This window comes from Chaetodon auriga, chromosome 18 (genome assembly GCF_051107435.1).
Source record: "Chaetodon auriga isolate fChaAug3 chromosome 18, fChaAug3.hap1, whole genome shotgun sequence".
Classification (NCBI taxonomy): domain Eukaryota; kingdom Metazoa; phylum Chordata; class Actinopteri; order Chaetodontiformes; family Chaetodontidae; genus Chaetodon; species Chaetodon auriga.
In genome coordinates this window covers 7,458,251-7,478,474 of record NC_135091.1, presented here as the reverse complement: position 1 = coordinate 7,478,474, position 20,224 = coordinate 7,458,251, and the positions used below count along the sequence as shown (strand labels likewise).

The 20,224-nt window shown below is 40.9% G+C and overlaps 1 protein-coding gene across 2 annotated transcripts in view; it reads right to left on the bottom strand.

Moving 5' to 3' along the window:
- lpgat1 (lysophosphatidylglycerol acyltransferase 1) overlaps window positions 1-20,224 on the bottom strand; it is a 42,826-nt gene that overhangs the window by 20,873 nt on the left and 1,729 nt on the right. For both annotated transcript variants that reach the window (XM_076755755.1, XM_076755756.1), the window contains 3 exons: window positions 6,731-6,849; window positions 4,906-5,001; window positions 888-1,167 (listed from right to left, as the gene is read on the bottom strand). In XM_076755755.1, the coding sequence (XP_076611870.1) occupies window positions 888-1,167; window positions 4,906-5,001; window positions 6,731-6,849 (495 nt within the window). The remainder of the gene's footprint in view (window positions 1-887; window positions 1,168-4,905; window positions 5,002-6,730; window positions 6,850-20,224) is intronic.

Sequence of the window (20,224 nt, the reverse complement as noted above, 5' to 3'; positions counted from 1 at the left end):
AAAATCATGACTTCTGCCAGACTTCCCCAGAAACAGCATTCCACTTTCTGAGATGCAGAAAACTTCAAAGAACACCTTCAAATTCAATCCCACCTTCATCAAAAGGCCTCATACAATGTACTCAAAATCCATTTAACGTTTCAATTACTGGCTGTCAATCAGAAAAAATATCCAGCCTGTTCCAGATTAATGTTAATGTGAAAACATTTTCACCTTACAGCAAGAGGAGTAGCAGCTGAGGCTTCTGAAGTGTGCTCGCTTCATAGCTTTTAAAAGCCTGTGAAAACACGACTGAAGGTCAGAGAGGAGGGGCACCCTGGTGGCCAAGGGGGTTAAAGTGCAGACAATGCAATCAAAACTAAATACATATACTGCATGTCCCCATCTCCCTCCTCACTTAATGCCTGCATCTACTTCTTGCTCTCCAATCAAGGCATAAAATGCCAAAAAAACAAAAAAAACAAAAAACATACTAAAAGGTATGCGATGCAGGAATTGTTGTTACTGTCTGTAAACAAAACGTTTTCAGGGCCGTATCCGCCATTTTCTAGCTTCCACTTAGATGCATGCTGCTTACAGTCTGGCACCTGGTTGCTACCTTTTTATAATGTCCTGACCTCGGCTGCACGCTGTTATTGGCTTGGTGCTACGAACCAGCTGCCCAAAGGTTGCAGCCCAGAAATATCCCAACCACAGCAAAATAAGAAGAAAATCAGAAAATAGAGGCAGAGGGCAGCAACTCTGAAAATAAATACACGGCCACACTTCAGTAGGTGATATGTGTGGATTGAGAGGGATTACTTCTGCATGAGTCTATAGCGTGTGCGTCTGTGTGTGTGTGTGTGTGTGTGTGTGTGTGTGTGTCTGTGTGTGTGCGTGTTTGTTACCTGTCTGGTTGGGGGTCCCAGTCTCGCTGCCCACGCTGCCATTCTCCTGCTGGGCTGACAGGGTTTTCAGGATAACGTGGGTGGCCCCGAGACGAGGCAACGTGACGTGGGTCAGGTGGGGGAGAGAATGCTTCTTGGCAAACAACTGGCTGGTTTCCCGTCGCTTGCGCAGGAAGCCGCCCTCAGGGAACAGCACTATCCACTTCCTGTCGCGGCTGTGGTAGTATTTGTCTAGGTGATCTTTTAGGTAGACCAGCTGCTTGTCTCGGTGAGCTTTACCCTGCAGGAACGAAGGACATATGTTAAGGAAATAAATAATACAAGCATCACAGTTTAATTTGTCATATAGGCGCAGGTGATAAGGTTATGTCACTAGAGACTTCAGTGGAGTTTCAGTTGTTTCAGACCATCAGCGCTTTAAAAACGGGTCTTAAACTAGGTGACTACATTCAAAACAAGTGCAATTATCTCAAACAGTTTCTTTAGTTGCCTCAAGGAAACAAAGTAATTGAGGCTAAGTGCTAATTCATTCCCTTGATAAGATAGATGTTTTGTCAGCACACAAACAACCAAACAAATGAAAACAAGCTAACACAAACCAGGAGTTAGACGCAGTAAAACTGTGGAGCACTCAGAGCAGCATTAATGGCACGAGTGAAATGGATGCAAAAACATGATGGCCTTGACAACATTAAGAGCATTAGCAGTGACGGGACGAGGAGGAATGGGATTGATTTTTAGCTAGGCACGGTCAAAAGCCATTCTAAATGCATTAGCATTGCCAAGCTGAACTCTGTATATGTCATGTGAGCACATGTGCTGCTGTATGTAGTAAAACTGTTAACAGCACAAAGACAATGGCTAAATATCATGAGTTTTTTTTTTTGCCAAAACAAAGATCAGTAAAGAATTAGTCTTAGCTGCAGCTACAAACTCTGTGATTCACAGAGAGAGACGGGCATTCAAACACACCACAAACCTATACATGACCTTGAGGCTGTCGCTGTGGTTTTGCTGCAGCTACAAGACCGACATGGATTGAAGGAAATGATCTCCATAATGCTTCTGTTACTCAGACTGAGTACCTCTCCTGTTTCCCAATATCGGGGGAATATCTTTTTTTTTATTTAATATTTTGCATTTGGACCTAGGTTTGGATTTGACTGCATCATCAGATGGTTTGTCCACAGCTGCAGTTATCAGGCCACCTGCCTCTCAAGTGAGCAAACCTGCTCTGCTTTCAGCAATGCTCCCATATGCTTGTGCATGCATGTTTATTAAGTACACCTGGCTAAAGCTAAGACAGCCTCATACAGCAGCCCTGCAGTACATCCTACCTTGATGAAGGTGAAACTGTTCAGTTTTTGTTGAAACTGAAAAGTGTTGATTCAACTTAACTGATATTTCAGAGGCTGTAGGTCATGTTGCTGCTGAATTGCATGCTGTTAAACACTGAGGGGTGTTTTTCTAAGCACTGACATAAATGGGGTGGATGAAATATAAGACACATCTGTCAGTATAAATTAATACAATTTGACAGCACCACAAACTGCAGCATCCAAAATGCCCATTAAGTTGAATTAACACAGACAACAAAAGCTGCACATTATACCTTTTATACGAGTATGATGTTACCGCAGGACAGTTGTGTTTGAGCAGTTTCTTTAGATTATTTATATACTGAGTGCATGATGTAAAGAAATAAAAAGTGCACAGTGTACGTGCATTCACCACTGGTCACAGTGAACATTCAGACTGAATCAACTAAAACAAGGGTGCTCACTTTGACAAGCAAGTGTCCCAGGTGACATGAGATAATGGTTGTAAATATGGCCATAATTTACATTTTTTATGTAAAAATGTAAAGTAGGTGCAGAGCTGTTTTAATGTAGTTAATTTTATCTCTGGAGCACACATAGCAACACTTACACATTTTTTTCCTGTTCCCGGCTAACATTTGGTCAAGCAAACTAAAATTATATCTCATCCATTTAAATTCCTCTCATGGAAACTTATTTTTTTTAATTAGCTGGCCAGACTTTCTATTTTGAGATATGCCTTTAATTTGAAGGGTCTCCCGAGTTTGAGAACACCAACAGTACACTAAAAGTTCAATTACAGGCCTGCACCACAAGTAACTGTGCTACTGCCATCAAAGCCTGCTGTGTTGTGCTGTGTATAATGATGTTGGAGACATGTCTGCCGGCCTGAGTGGACAGCAGATGCTTGGGAGGCTGGGGCAGATGCTTGCTGTGCTGTGTGCATGTGTGAAGTATTCTAGGGATGGATGTCAGGAATGCACACACAGGAACGCCAGGGGGGATCACAGACAGGATGGCAGAAATGGCCAAGCCTGCTCAGGCCTTCCGCTACAGCTCGTCTGGCCGTTAGCAGGCTCAGGGTGCTTCACCCTCGGCTCAGTGCCTGATGTGAAATTCCATGGCAAAGCATTTCCATGACCTAAAAATTTTAATTCCCTCTTGCTGTGGCTGTGGTGTTTCTGCAGCTCAAAAAATGGTAGAGGGTGTGTATAGGCTTTCATTAATTCTCCCGACAAAACAAATCAACGGAGACGGTCTATCGGCAGTGCTGTCATTGACATTAAGTAATGGTGTTTTTAAATATCATTACTATTGGAGCTGGTGCCAGTAAGTCCCATTTAGTCCCACAGAGAATATATATGGAGAAAAAGATCAGCTCATTACCAACATCTAAGGCATCAAATGTGTATAGACTGATGTATTGTACGGCTAAATCAAGTTTACTTTTTTTTCCCCCAGTCGAAAAATATCATAGATGATAGCTGGCTACTTCTGCTGCTTTGTGTCACAACAGTCCCATGAACTGTGACATGGATAGTTACGGTACTTGCACAATCGTGGTGTCCTCTGACTCTGGATGACGAGTTTGTTTTGGCTATCTTGTCGTGAATTTCACTGTTGAATCTAATGCTGAGGGACAGACGGACAAAGAATCTGATCTGAACACTGATCTTCTGACTGACCCTCGGTTTGTTTGCTGATGTGATTATTTCTGGCAATGAGGGGTAATGCGCAAAAGAACAGTGTGCACATTAAACTTTGTTCAGTCTGTCTGGACTGGCTGGGTAGCTAATGCTAGCTAGTGTGCAGCCTAGCAGTGCTTTATTATTCTCGTCAAACTGTCTTAGGGAAGTCCCACAAAATATTATGTTATAGTTTTCCAGGAAAAATCTATTGCAATTATGAATCAACCCTTAGCCTCAAAAATGCATGACAAAACAAACAACTCTATTTTGAGGTAGTAGATGCGAATGAGATATCTCTTTAGTTTCTTGTGAGCGGATCCACCCAAAATCTTATGACATTTTGATTTGCTATGAATCTGCAGTGAATCATTGCTCCCTGCCTGGGATTAACCTCTCAAACTTGCATGATATTCCAGGAATTCCCTGACCGATAGGAGCCCTGTAGGCTCAATGTGTAGGCCTGGCAGAGCAGGATGCGCTGTTCCAGCTGCCCCCACAACAAAAGGGTCAGTCTGACCCAGCGGGGCTGAGCAGCCCTCCCACATTACTGTCCAGTGCCGTTATCCTTCTCAGAGGACGCCATGGCCGTAGGAAACCCACTAACATATCTGCTGCCCAGCTGGGACAAGCAGATGGGTAGCTACTCCTATTTTGCAGAGCACAGAATAACAAGCCAGCAGTGGCCAGGAGGTTGACAGAGTTGGGTTATGGCCTAAAGGTCTATGTTTTAATCTTGAGATCTTTAGGGAAAAACAAGGCGTTGGCGTGAGGGAAAATAGTCATTCACTGATGATGTAGCCTTGAGGCTAACTTGCCAACTAAAAAAACCTGCTGGGCAGCTCACTGGATGTAAATGTAGCGTTAATAACGTGCAGCAGAGCGTGTTAATGTTCATCTCCTGATGGCTGAGTAACATGCGTGACGATAAAACAAACATTAAGTATGAAACATTAGACGCAATTGAAAAAGTAAACCTAATAAGACATTTGGTGCCGACTGTGAATCTCTTACCTGTCTGATGAAGAAGTCCCCATGGATCAGGGACACTAGGCCAAAGTTGGTGTATTTGAACACATGGTCCATCAACCACATCATTTTTCGTACCACCTGGAACAGGGAGGTGAAACACAATTAAAATCTGTGACAAACCCACCATGATTTTGCTCAATCTCACATTTGATGGCAAGCAAAGGCACACCACTTCGGCGTTGTTACCAGAGCCCCAAACTTATACAGCCCCTCAGAGCACTTCCACCCTTATGACCTGCACCGATGCAGCTTTGGCTTACTGTCCTTTCAGTGCTAAGAGGATAAACTGGGCCAGGGATGCAGTTGTTGAGGCGGATCATGTCATCATGTTTGCGGCGCGCTGCTCGGCAGCTCCAGTGCCTTGCCAACCTCAGCCAAAAAACAAAAAAAAAATAAACACCACAACAACAACACAGCTGCCCCCGCCAGCCCAGAAATTCACAGTCAGTCCTGGATGATTTGTGCAGGGTGGCAGGATAGCGAGCTACGACTTGTCAAATAGTTGATTCTTTGGAGTGAAAAGTGACAGACTTGACTTTCATGCTTGACAGATAATGTGACTTTTATCTCCTGATGTTCTATTTTCAAACTCACTTCTGCTGCTGCTGCTATTTTTCAGGTAATAGAAGTTATTTCTGTATGTGATTAAGGTACACCCAGTTAATAACAAAATGTGGACGACATGTCAACCTTGGCAATTAAACAAGCTGCTGAGCCCCTAAAAATGTCAGATTACCACAGAGGAAAAACAGATTGATCAGTCGACACAACAGCAAAGTGACGAACACCACAGTCTGGTGTTGTACACTTTGTGGCGTGCTGGCATTCGTGCCTGAGGATGAAGGTGCTCTGCTGGAGTTTAGGGCCTGTCCAATGTCTTGGTTAGATGAATACTCATTATTTTATGCAGCCTTTTCTCTACCACACAAAGCAAGTGTTTTCTATCCCCCCAAAAACTCTGAAAATGCCTCTCAGCTTTCACGGCTTCAATTCTCTGAATAGTAGTCAATTTTGTGTGTCAATATATGCAGTACAGACACAATCTGTATGTTTATCTACTATATAGACTTTGTAGGTGTACATGACATACTGTTTTCTGTGGAAATTTGTTGTGTTAAGTGTCCTACTGACACAGAGGAATGGGTGTGTTCACTGACGTTTCAACGCGTTTTCCTTCCCTGCCTGTTTAAAATGATCAGTGCAAAAGAATGCAAAGCAGCCGCCACTCGCATTTTTGCACATCTGCTGTCGGCTGCCTGAGAAACTCTGCTGACGGTTCGAGAGTTGCATTTTGCCATTTGAATGCAGCAAACCACAGCACTGCTTTCTGCTGCCGTCTGTCTCGACTGTGTCGACTGTTTTGACTTGAAAAATGTATTATCCTGTCACTATGGTGCTCTCCTGTTCAACAACAACAACAACTTGCTCTTGCCATAATTCTCGAAATGGACAAATCCAGTGCAAAAAAATATTAATCAGAAATAACATTTCATTACATAATAACTGAACCTTGTTCTCATAAACACCATGTGCAACAATCACTTGGCTAAACAAACGGACTTACTTAACTTAAGCTCTGAGGGTTTTTTTGTGTGTGGAACTCCTTATTTGCAGTGACAAACACATACAAACGTGCTCAGACAGCGTCCTGCTCTGCAAAACACAGAGTGTGCCAAGTGCCCTGCAGGTTCAAACTAGTGCATGGCTTCTATTTACACTGATGTGACTCTATTCCGCCTTAACTTTGTTACATTCTTAGATTTCCTAAAAGGGACACAATGAGGAAACACATTCTCCCTCTTCTTACCGTGCCCTTGTCTTGCAGGCACATCATGAGGGTGCACACATCTCCTGTGGATTGGTGGTTGACAATGACCATGGCTTCCTCCTCAGAGATGGGCCGTACATCATCACCCCACTCCGTTACTGCGAGACAAAATAAACACACAGACATCAGAGTTAAACAGGCTGTGCACATAATATCTTTTAAAAGTGCCCTGTGGACTTTTCTTGTAAACAAAGCTTTTACATTCAGTATTTGTCTCTAAAACTCACTGTGTGTATCTCTGAGGTCTAACAAACACGTTGAATGCGTTTACTTCTTTAAAATTTACCTCCTATAATTGTCAGTCAGTGAAATGGTGTAATGGTCTCTATTAATTCAGATCTGCATCAAAAACTCTTTCCAGCAAAGTTCAATGAAAACTGTTAACAAGGTTTTAAAAGTATTACACAAAATGAAAAATCATGCAGTGGGACCAAAAATAAGCTCCTTATTGACGGCAACAAGTTTGCTTTAAACACCCGGGAATGTGAGATAGATTGGTTTCTTGTCTCAGCATAATTCAAATGGAGAGAGTTAAGCATCTCTGGTTTACACATTAAAATCAAATTTGTCTACATTAAGAGTGAATGTTGAATCATTTACATATCACTGACTGGCCCTCGTTTTGATGATTACATCATGTAAAGGGCACATTTAAAGCTAGATTTTGAGGCATTTTACTCTATTGCAGTAGTTGTGTGTATTAATTGACAGTAAAAGGGGATGACAAAATGTTGGCACTGTGGTTTGAATTGAGAAAGCAGAAGTGAGTTTCAGGACATCGCTTTCACTATTGGCCACTCTGAGCAGAGCAGAGGAAACAGTCCAGGAAAAAAGAGGATGGTCTTTAATTTCATGACATAGTGCCAGACTTTCAAATCTTCGTCTGATCGTCTTAACTTTCATACGTGGTTTCTGGTACAGCCACAAGACATATGAGTTGTAACATACTTGAACAAGAAGCGGAAACCTCCACCAAGACCAGCAGTCCACTCTGCTATGATGTGCAAATCCGCAAGTGCAACTGCTATATATGTATATGGATATATTTCCAAAACTAAGCATGTTTTTCTGAAAGTTGTGCATTGCAAAACAATGATGTCAAACTCATGCAAACTCTACACTGTTGGAAACATGCAACAAGAGGGAGTCATGGTGGAGAGGACGAAACAGTCCAACGTGTGGCTTCATTTCATGAAGAAGGATGAAAACAGTGCTCGCTGGAATGTCTGTAGAACTCCATCTCAAGTAAGGCGGGAAACACCAGCAAACATCTTTGTATGCAACATGGACTTAACCTCCAGGAATTCATGTAACTGATTCGAGTGTCACTGCTGAGCAGCACATCAGTTAGCGACGGTACATATCCTGTGCTATAACAACGTTAGTGCCTTGCAGGCAGGCTTAGCGGATTTTTTCTTTGACTAAGAAAGCTTAAATGAAATGCTGTACAAATGTTCTCTCACTTTATTCATTTAAGATGATGACAGACTGACTGTTGCTACAGCTAGCTTGGTTCCAACTGGTTCTAAATTAAACAGCACTTCAACAGAAGAACTTTTGCCCACCTGAGTGGGCATGCCCTTTTTTCTACAGTCACGTTGACACTGAAAAGCTTAAAAGCATGACAAATAACCTATTTAGTGGCATTTTATGGCATCTGGCAACTTATAGTAGCTCTCATTTCTTGAGTCACACAATTTTATTTTCCCTAAATGAACTAAATGTACTGAACTATCTTTAAGGATATAAAATATTAGCACGATCATTTCTACTTAGTATCAGATGTTGCACTTGTGCACCTATTTCTTTTTTTAGGCAGCATTAATTTATTTTTAGAAAAGAACACAGCAGGTACTTGACAAAGATTACAGTCTGAATATTCAGTTTAAAAAACATAATCATCAGTCTGTCAACAAACAACATCAGCAGACTTGTTGGTATGGGAGCTCCCGGCCTGAAATAACATTTTTCATTCGGATAAACAGCAGGTTAGGCCTACATCCTGCAACAGCAGGACATACGGCTTATTTGCATGTCTACGATCCATAAATAATGCTTCCCTTTTCAATGAAACCACATAAGGCTCCCATGTACGACTGAGAACAGTACCAGGGCTTTGTTCGCTGTCAAAGTGATAAAAATAATACAATGCAAAATATAGCTGCAAGCTGCAGTTCTTTTGGCCAAGAACAGGCACATCAAGCAGGGTACACTGCACACAGGTACAATGAGGTCTTATCTACCAGAAGAACAATTTTAATCATGATCCGACAAAACGCTGTGGAGATATGACTCATTTCCTGTTTTTGTAACTTTACAGTCAGCCAATTCTGGATTGAATCTATATTAAATCATGGCTGATTGATCACATCAAATTAATCGTTACCATTTTGGTATCGGGTGATGTATCTGGGCACATAGCAAATCATTTGAAAGAGAGAGATACATGTCATTAATGTTTAATGACATGGTCAGTAACACTTGCTGCTGTTTATAATTTTCAGTGATGCAGTGCTTCTACTACACTAACACTTTCAACCAGACAATGGCCAGTGTCTCTATCAGCACCTACAGGAGTGGATCTCCAAGGGCCCTCTGCTCTCTTTTCTCTGATTTACATGTCAGACCTCAGAGCATACAGCCTACTTTACTAACCATTCACCTGTAGCTGATTGTTGACGGGACACACACAGCAGCTGCAACCAAAAAAAAAAGGAAACACGGCTGTGGGATGAGGGGGTGACAACAATAGCCCTCCTGGAGAACACAAGAGCTCCCTTTGAAATTTAAACGCACTTCGACAGCTCTGCATATTAACAGAGGACAGAGGAGGTGAAAAGATTTCGCTGGGCTGCAATCATTTACTGGGAATCCCCATAGTTCTGGGCAGATCTGACCAACTCCCCTTCTGTGTAATGTAAATGTTGCATCAGTCAGGCTTTAGGGGGCAGAGTCAGCGAACACATCCTCTGTATGGGGGAATTAACGCTAGGATTGCTGGCAGATAAAGATTAACCAGAACTGCTTTTCTACCCCAAGTTTAACATTTAATTAAGCAAGACTGTGACATGATATACCAGACAGCTGGAAGATAAGGGACTGACATATTTGGTGCATCACAAAATGCTAAAGAACCTCAGAACAAGACAAGACTGCATCACTCAAATTTGTCAACAAATCATACAGATTATTTCAGGACTAAATCACCTTAAAACACCTCTTAAAAAGCTCTTATTAGTCTAACTGGCATTTCTGGACCTATTCATATTATTATATTACTACTATTACTATTATTAGGTGGTTCTGGTTTTCTTATTTAAATGGATGACTGGATGCTGCTATGCACAACGTACACAATCACATTGTGATTGAAGATGATAAATGTCAGGCTTTGGTGTCAGAATGAAAGAGCAAGTCACACAGAGAGCAGTCAGACAGAGGGAAAAAAAAAGACGATATCACAGCGTCTCCACTGATAGCAGCCTCAACAGACCAGAAAGCAATGCGGCAAACGTTTTAGTTTAGGTAAGAGAAGAAGGTCCCGCCTTTACTGTAAAATCTAATTTTCTTCCTCTTGCTACAGCTCTGTTTTTGTACACAAATGCATAGAAGTACCAAGGTCAAGCACAGTCCCTGGGAAGTGAAGGAAATCATTACACAAACTAAGAGTACACAAAGACAGCTGTGGGAAATCAAACCTACTTTTTTTTTTTTTTTTCTTTAGGACCAGCAGCTTTGGCCTATTTGGCGTCAGGAGTGAGAAGGATAGCGAGTTGAGTAGTAGTCCAACGTAGCACGTGGTTACAGTCACGAGAGAGGCTGAACATGATCTTGAAAATGGATGGAAGCAGTTCTGGTACAAAATAAAGTGACGAAGGATCCGACAGTGCAGCACACAACTGGAATGCTAAGGTGAAGAACAATACATTTGATAGGCTGCAGAGTATTATTGTGAAGACCTTGCTGTGGGTGACACAGCAATATTGCTCGGTATTTCTGCAAGTTCTTCCTCACACATCCTCTCCCCAAGACTGATTGAGCCATTTGACTTACTTTTTCCATATCTGTAAAAACTTTGAGTTTTTACAGATATACAGAAATAAGTTTCAATGCAAGCAAATTAGAGGTTTCTTGAAATGAAATGTCTAAAAAAAAAAAATCTGTTCATCGTGTCAGTTATATTCCATGTGGGCAGATATCTAAATACAACAGGCTTTTTATGCCAAAACCATGCAATTATCTGAAAGCAAAGACTCCACTGAACGAGGTGTAAGATCTGCTGTCATAACCCCTGGAGAAAAGCATTTCAAGCAACCCGTCAGATTAACCATTTCTGCATGACTCACAGCAAAAGGCCAAGGCATTTCCCTGACAGGGCTGTTTTCAATGACAAAGGTTGCAAGCTGGTCTCATTCCACCTTGAAATTCAACCCACTGTACCTGCTGCTAGCTATTCAACATGTTCACAATTAGATTGTCATGTAATGCCAATGCACAACTTATTCATTCAACAGTTCATTAGCAGACATTGGAGAACACATTCCATCATTGCAGGCATGAACAATAATTGCAATATTGAATGCAGGAGCTTCCTTTTTATTAGTTTACTGTATTACATAACAGTCACAAATAAGAAAGCCACACAGTTAGCCTACTAACTGTTGTTTGGTGCAGGCACAGACTGTAGCATATGAGAGACAACCTGTTAAGTTACTGTTTGTTCTACCTTTGTTAATGCACATTATAGCATTGTCTGAGCTGCAGGGTAACACAAGGTGGTTTTGAATGTTCCAACATCACACGTCCTTACAGGAAAATCTTGAGGTTCAAGAAAGTGATTTTTAAAAAAATGGGATAGAGGGGAACAAGTTGTTGGCATGTTCAATTTAGGCCTTTTTCTCACCTCCTGTCCTCCAGAGAATAAGATCAATCCCCGTGAGCAAAGGAATCGAGAGCACACTTGAAGAAAAATGACACATCTGTGACACCTGACAGGGTTGTGTAGGGTGTAGGTACCCCGAAGGCAATGTCATTTCATAAGGAGCATGCCTTCATGCTCGCCGAAGTCCTCATTGTTGCGAGAGACGAGCATAAACGATATCACAGAGATGGGTCATCTGTCAGATATAATACATTAGGGAAATTGTCTTTGAGAGATGACACAGTTAGCACAGCAGGATGACAGCCATGCTGCAGGCACACTGTCTAATCCGCTATCGGTGGACAGCTAAACGGTGCACAGCTGACCTTGCTGCCCATCCACACTTCTTTCTCCCTCTCTAGAGGAGGAGAGAGATGTGGCAAGGCATCACACCATCTCCTTCACAAAATCTGACTGTCCACATCCAAGTATGGCCAAAGAGGAAGGAGTCCCAAAAACATAAGACCTCTGTGGCAAACCATTGATAGTTAAAGCTTTCTGGATACTGGGTCAACTGGATGAAGAGCGACAATTAACATTGATAAATTAATGCCAGCAACATAACAGTGAAGTGGAGCTTTTTCCGCTTTTACAAAAACTCTGATCGTCAGTTACGAGGGAGCTGAGTGTCTCCAAAAAATAACCAAGGGCACAGTCAGCAGTAATTATGATTAGAGCTGGGCTGTACTTACTGCAGGTATTTTGTTATTGTGTATATGCTGGCTGATGTGCAATGTGAAAGAAACTGTAAAATGTTGTACTCAGTACAGAAATTCCTTCAAAACAAATTTAAGGGATCCCTGTTTGTTGTGTTTATATTTTAAGCCTTAAGCCACACAATGGCTCAGTGAAGCTGTAACGCTCATTGTAAAAAAACCAAAGTGTTTGATGTGGTTAAAGGCCAGCGGGTCACAAACGTTCATGGTCGCACTTCATACTGAGGTACACACAGGGCTGTGCAGTGCATCAGATCTGACAGTGTAGAAACAGGCTACATTCAGTGTGTGACATGCTAAAGAGTATGCTACTAGGCTAAATCGACTTATCAAGCCCAGCCTGGTCTCTCTGTGTTGGTTCAATGGAGTAAATGGGTCACATGAATTGCCTTTAATTTCTTATGCTCATTAAAAGCTAAACGCTAATTTGACCCCATCCGTTGCTTCTAGAAGTTTGCTGTATCAATTACATCACAGCACATTAATATTAAAATATGATTACCCACATTAAGTGTTGTTCATCCTTATCAATACTCCAGGGAATAAAACATCATCCTCCACTTATGCAAATATGTTTCTGGGCCTCAGAACAAAAGTGATGCTAATTCCCATTCATGCTATCACCCTGTCAACTGACCCCAAGATGTAGTGCCATTATTCTATGCTGGTTTGATCCCTTTGCTTGTCTTACAAGAAATGACTGCATGTATATCTCGACTTACAGTATGTCTTCATGCACTATACACATTAAAATTTTACCAAGACACCAAAAATATCCTTTGCCTAAATAAAAGCTATAAAAGGTGCACAGTGCTAATGCTTTTAGAGCTGCTTTTCACACAGGATTCTATCACAACATGCATGTTTGTATCTACTTCTGGCATTGCTTCTGGGCTTTTCTGTCTTTGCATCGGTCAAAGACCCAGCAAGCATACAGAAAAACTGTTCAGAATATCAGAAATGTTCACGTCAAACCGGAGACTATCAGACATAACTTGACGAAGATCTGACGCACGATGGGGCTCAGCTGAGGTCGATGTACTGAAAAGAGTCATAAAGCTTTAAAACTGTCTCACTCAAACAGATGCAGCAAAGATGATGCGGGACAGTCAGGGAGATGTCAATCAAGTATGATCTGTACACACCCACACAGCCCGAAGAACAAGTCTAATCAGCCAAGTAACTGATAACACTTGTGTGGGTGCACCATGGCTGTACAGAGCCTTTAACAAACGAAGAGCAGTTTCCGTTAAAGCTTCAAAGTGAAATGATCTACACTGAATTTACTCGAGCCAAACCTGCTGCTGAGCACATCTGAAATCTGACCATTCTTGTACCAAAACATTTACAGGAACACTGAAATCCAAGTATGCATACAAACAGAAATGTGACAAGCTTTTCTCCTGGTTTCTCCAGGAGCCGATCCTGGTTTGTTTTAGTCAGAGCTGCAACAATTCCTCGGAAAATTAAATGTCAGGCTTTTTTCACTATTTGCTCATATTTTATTGACCAAGCGATTGATAAATCAAGGAAATAATAACTGTTAGCAGCCCTAGATGGTTTATTTTAAAAGACAAAAGGACACTTTGCCATCTGAATACCTTAATCAGGTGTCTGGAATATGATCATAACTTATTTATGTACTCATTGGCCTCTTTTCTGGACTAATCGATGAATTGTTTTGGTCTGTGAAATGTTTCCCAAGGCTGAAGTTGACACATGCAAATTACTTGTTTTGTCCAACCAATAGTCACAAACCAAGAAATATTTAATCTGCACATTCCAAATATTCACAAAACAGGTCATTTTCATGTCAGCTTGGGCTTGAGACAAATATCCACATTTGAGAAGTTAGACCCAGTAAATCTTTTATTTAAAAAGTTACTGAAACGGTTAGCAGAATTGTTGCAGATTAATTTTCTCACACTAAAGAATATAATAATTTCCATGCTGTGTGAAGAAAAAGCTTGACACATGGTCAAAGCAGTCAAAACCCAAAGTGTTACAAGAGTTACATCCAAAACTGCAGCTCAAGGATGAATCAATACCAATTTCAAACTTAAAACTTGTAAGTTTTGCCATTTTTATGTTGCTTTTTTGTTTATTTTGCTGGTTAGCCTGTTGAATTTGGCGTTAGCACGTTCTGCAGCTAATGTGACCAGTACCATCTACTGCAGACTCATGCTGGAGCAATGCTGCCGTACTTAATATTGAGGGACAGTCAGGAGAAACCGTGTGAATGTTAAGCCTCATTTAAAGCCAATTAAATAACCAGAGAAGCAGCATAGATGTGGGAAACTCTTTTTTTAATGTTGCTTTTAAGCAGTCTCACATAGCCAGACCTGAAGTTATCTCCACAGCTCATACTGCAAAGCCCCCTCTGCTGTGAGCCGCATTGGTCTGTGTGTGTTGCTGCTGTATGTAAATGCACTTGATAGACATGCCCCATGGTACACCGACTGTTGTACTTACATAATATACTTAAGTTTTTCTGCCAAATAAATGTTGTTGAAATGCCTCAACCTACCCCTTGTCTACCTGAGACCTGTCTCACATTACATTTACTAATTAACCTACATTATGGAGCAGATTACTCCTTCCAACCCCAACCCCTTTTGTTATTCAGATATGTGCCTTTACAATGCTAACAGAGTGAGAAGGGGGTAGAATCATGTTTAATTGGAATATCCCTTTTATTTTTCTAATACTGTGATAATACCACCAAGAAAAACAACAACAACAAAAACTACTGTGATATAAATTTGAGGTCATATCGCCCACCCCCTGCAGACAGCAGACAGGGATCAGAGGTCTGGATAATGTTGTATTCATGTATAAAAGGACATGAATAACCGGGTGACTGTGTTTTTCATGTAAAGATCAGATATGATGTAAAGATCAGATATGATCAAAGACTCAAACATAACTCAAAACTGGCAAGCAAATGTGCAATCACATCTTTGATCTCTTCACATGTCCAACAGACCACCCACTCATGGCACATGCAATGAAAACTTAATCCTGCTGGCTTTAGTGCACCTGTTTGTGTCCACTGTTGTGTGTGTCACTCCAATCAGGCCTCATACATTTGTGCCGCTTTTGTCAACAACAGGGAAAAGGGGGTCAGGTCAAATGACAATATGAGTTACCACCTAACAGTAATACCACTAAATACACAACAAGAACGCTTCCTGTACAATGTTCACACCGTCAGTAGCTTTCTGAGGTAACTTGTGTAACTACCCACATTTTTTTTGAAAAGCAATTTCAGGGTGATTCATTCTTGACGCATGAAGCCGACAGTTCTCAGAAATGCCTTTTTCCAAATAATCAAGATTAATCCTGCAAAGTGGGCAAACAAATTGCAATTACCATAATTTGTTGCACCACTGACATCTGTGGTGTACAAACTGAATGGACATACTAATGTATACATAAACCCTTGAATACATCAAAACATGCTGATAACAGAGAAGGAGCGTCAGCAGAGCACGAAAACAGTAACTTGATTTAAATACCATGAAGATCGTTTTTGGAGTATGTGTGACGGTCTTGATCTTACAGCAGCATATTACTGCTCTTGAAATGTATCTGATGTTACAGTACCATTATCTTATATTGTAAAATAAAACACACTGCGAAGGGGTTTATGATGCACTGCTAAGTGAAACAGCCAAGCTAGTGATAGCAATATTAGCTTGGCCAGGGTAAAGCTGCTCTTTAATACAGACAAGTCTTTCTAAAGCTCAGTTGTCTTAGTTATGGCAGGATGACATACACACATATTACTCGGACCTCACTCACTGGCAGCTGAACTCCAGCAGTTGTCATTATGACATTTCTACAAGAACAACAGGGTAGATATCAGAACACTGAAAGACTTCCTGAAACCTCCATGACCAACATTTTTGTAGCAGTGACAGATCAGCATTTTGCCTGAAGCCATGTGACAATTTTTAACTGCTTCTCACTATGGCTGCAACAACTAATCCATTGAAGTCATTATGAAAATAGTTTGCAACAGATTTCATCATAGATCTGTTGGGTCTATGTTAGGATGCGTGGTGCTGTAGCAACGTCTCGTATGGTGGGGGCAGTAAGCCGGCCAATACAGCACCATGTATAGCTCATGTGATGAATTACAGGAAATGATAGCGTCTGTTTTGTCTCAGTAAGTATTTACAGTGGAGGCAGAGACTAAGGACACAGCGGAGAAAGGCACTGTTTCAGGTTCTAATCTTGAAACACATGTAAAGGACAGAAATATCTTCCGTCTGGTTTCTCTCCGTTTTGTGAAAGCTACTTTAAAGCTAATGCTCCTGACAACGCTTGGACCGTAAAATTAACGTGGAAACTTGTACATTTCTCCATCAAAATGCTCACAAATCTTCCAGAAATGGCAGATCTAGCTAACACCAATTAGGTGAAATTAGGCTGGAGAGACAATGCAGGATAATGTAATATTATGGAGGTTTTGGAATACTTCAATGTCCAATGTTCCATTTCTTTTCATTTTTTTATTGCAGTAGCCTTGTCTGTGCTTACCTTGCTGAGTTGTACACTGCACAAGATGACAGGGAACAAGCTTGGTTTTCAAAACAAAAGACTGGAAATAATCAGATTTTACATTTTATATATTCAACCAATCAAATTTTCAAAATAGATGTTAGATGTAAAGCAACTTCTCAGAAGTTAACCTGTTTGCAGAGTATCCGAAACATCTTTCCCCCAACTGAATACTGCAATAGCGAACCAGGAAAATCAGCGCCTGAAGAACTAGACTCTGAGCTTGTCTCTGAGGCGCAAAGTGAAATGCTTCTCGTACACACCCCTGTGCATTCGGAGTTTAAGTTAAGAGTTCAAGAAACATTTAATGATACACACTTGAGAAAAACCGAGTGCCTTCACCTCACACTACCATAGATGCTCTAACCAACACCTTTCACTGAATGATCAAACTAAGCCTCGGTGAGAAGCTTGAGCTCTAATTTCTTAAACAGGTGTGGTGGGTCTAGACAGTTTTCCTGCAAATCATCATATGTCTTTTTGTCCAAATTGCCCCAGTGACAAAGAATATGCAGTATGTGTTACTATTTGATAATGATAACGTGGTCGTAAATTATCTACAAAGTGCCATTGTTCTGCTTCTCCAGTGGAGGTGATGCAACATCCTTCATCTTTGATAGTTTACCAAAGCTCAGCTTCCAGTCTGCAGTGTGTCAAGCTGTGAATGAGTATACCCATTTTCCTGACACACATCAGGCATTTCTTGAGTGCAAGCTGAACAAAATAGCAACACATAATCTACTGAATGTTCTGCATCTGGAAAAATGCAACCATAATTAAACATTTGTCTATAAACATGTCACGAATAAAACATACAAACAGGATTTTTTGCAAACTTGGAAACGCTGCAAACATTTATCTTGGCTGTTATTACGCACAGGACTTCAAAGTAGAGTCTGTGTCTGAAAACACATTACATTGAATTATACTGAATGGGGCAACTACACTGGTGTGTAGGCAGCTCTGTGCATGTCAGATTGTCTGCATTTAAGGTCAGTGGAAGAGATACCTACATACAGATCATGTGCAGCTGTTATGTCTAAAGAGTGGGGGAAATATGTGCTGCAAGTCTGACAGTTAAGCTGTGACCTTGAACAAAACCAGGAATGTCTAAATTGTTTGTTTTGTCCTGATTCAAAGGTCATTCACACAGTGCAGGGACCTGGTGGTTACACAGGACTGCCTTGTGAGGGAACAGTAACAGGGTTCTTCGACCCATCCTGGTCAAAATGTCCTCGAGTGCGGGTCACAACATGATGCTCACACATGATCTGGGACTAATGCCCCTAAATGCTGACCCCTCCACTAAAACAGCTGATCTAATGCGATGTTTACGTCATCAGTGTTTATTGTTCCGCACTGATTTACTGCTCAGGTCTCATTTGTTGTCAGACTCTTCACATGCTCTCTTTTAGTGATGTGCCCAAAATCTGAGAGCAGTCTACACAAGTCATCCTCCCAAGATGACCCACATGTGCCAAACAAAATACCTACTCTGCATCAAGCCGCTGCACAGCGTCATAGCTGGGATTCTCACATACAAAACAGTGTAACGTTGGAAAACGACACATTACCAACTGCACTTCCTTTTATTTGAGTCTGAGACTTCCTTAAAGATCATTCTGAGGCTCTTAACTTTTGCACTCACATCATCCTGCGGCCCCATTCAGCCATCTTTGTTTGTATATATGTGTCAGTTCTGCTGCACTGAAGTGACGTTTAAAATGTTTAGAATTTATGTGGCCTGATACTAGAGCTGAACAATATGGAGACAAAGGAGTACATTTTTTTTTTTTTAAAAAAAAGCAATTATTTTGACAATTGATTGAAATTATGAGTCACAATTTTAGCGGGAAGGGCAACTGTTGATAGCTGTAGCTGCAAAAACCCAGAATTTTTAATATTACTGTATAGACAAAGATCACACTGGCTAAAATCTGGTTTGTGTCAGAATAAGCAGCACATATGGTACAGACCCAAATCAACATTAAAAATGTCAGGTTCTTCTGTACAAATTGTACTAAAAACACATCAGTGTCACACACACACACACACACACATACACACACACACACACACACAGAAAACATGACATGGGTCTTTTTTACATGCTATTTAACTGTACCTTACAACAGGTAAATGTACAAGTGTACAAAATTAACATAAGAAGGACCAGACTGTAAATTACAGTGCATGCTATATCTCATTTGAACTTTAGTCACCATTCGCATGACACGGCTGTATGGTAAACTCTGTCAATCAAGGTGTGTAACACATATTGCTCAACTCAAGACCAGGTGTTCTATAGGCTGAAAGCTTTGCATTATTTATCAGCACGCTGTGTTGCTCCCCATGTACACCACTTAGCAGTTTGTAAGCATTTTGCTCGCTGCTCTGTGCAACCAAACACCACTGACTGCCTGAATCACTTCAAGATACTCAACCAGCCAGTTGAGTGGAACCAACAAACACTTACGATACCCTGCTGTTCTTCTACCGTATGTGTCAGTTTAGGTATGCTTGTTGTACTGTGTCTGTACAATTATTACCAAAAATGACTCCCGTACCTTGGCCGGACTTAGAAACTCAAGTGCCACAACAATTATTTTCTTGACAAATTAATATAGAAGCAATTTCCTAAATTTGTCTTGTGAAATGTGAAATATGCCATTCACAATTTGAGAGGCAAAATGTAATCACCTGTTACTTAATTATATCCAGTTCAGGAGAAAACACCTTGTGGGATAACAACTACACATTGGTGTGTGTGTGTGTGTGTGTAATGTTCACACACTGGTCAGTAGTCATCAGTTGCAGAGCAACAAGCCCTAGTTTGTCTCTCATGTACTTAGAGTCACACGGAGGTAAGCATCTGTTTCTCTGAAGAATACAGATCCACAAGCCCAGAAGGTTATTCATCAAACTTACTGCTGTACTACAGATACATTTAGTCCTCAGAGACTCTACTAACAATCTGAATGAAAAAATATTCTTGCGTGTGTGTGTTGCGTTCATGTGTGACTTTATATGAAAATATAAACCAATATCAAGTCCCATCAATATATCAAATATAACCAATATTATAAAATTTGCATTTTGAGTCACATTGTATAAAGTGAAGACTTTAGACACTTTACGGATAGATAGATAGATAGATAGATAGATAGATAGATAGATAGATAGCACTTTATTCATCCGCAAGGGAAATTCACAAAAAACATCTTTGTTTGGATTAGGAACCACTGTTGGGCAGTAAAGGGAATATTTTTT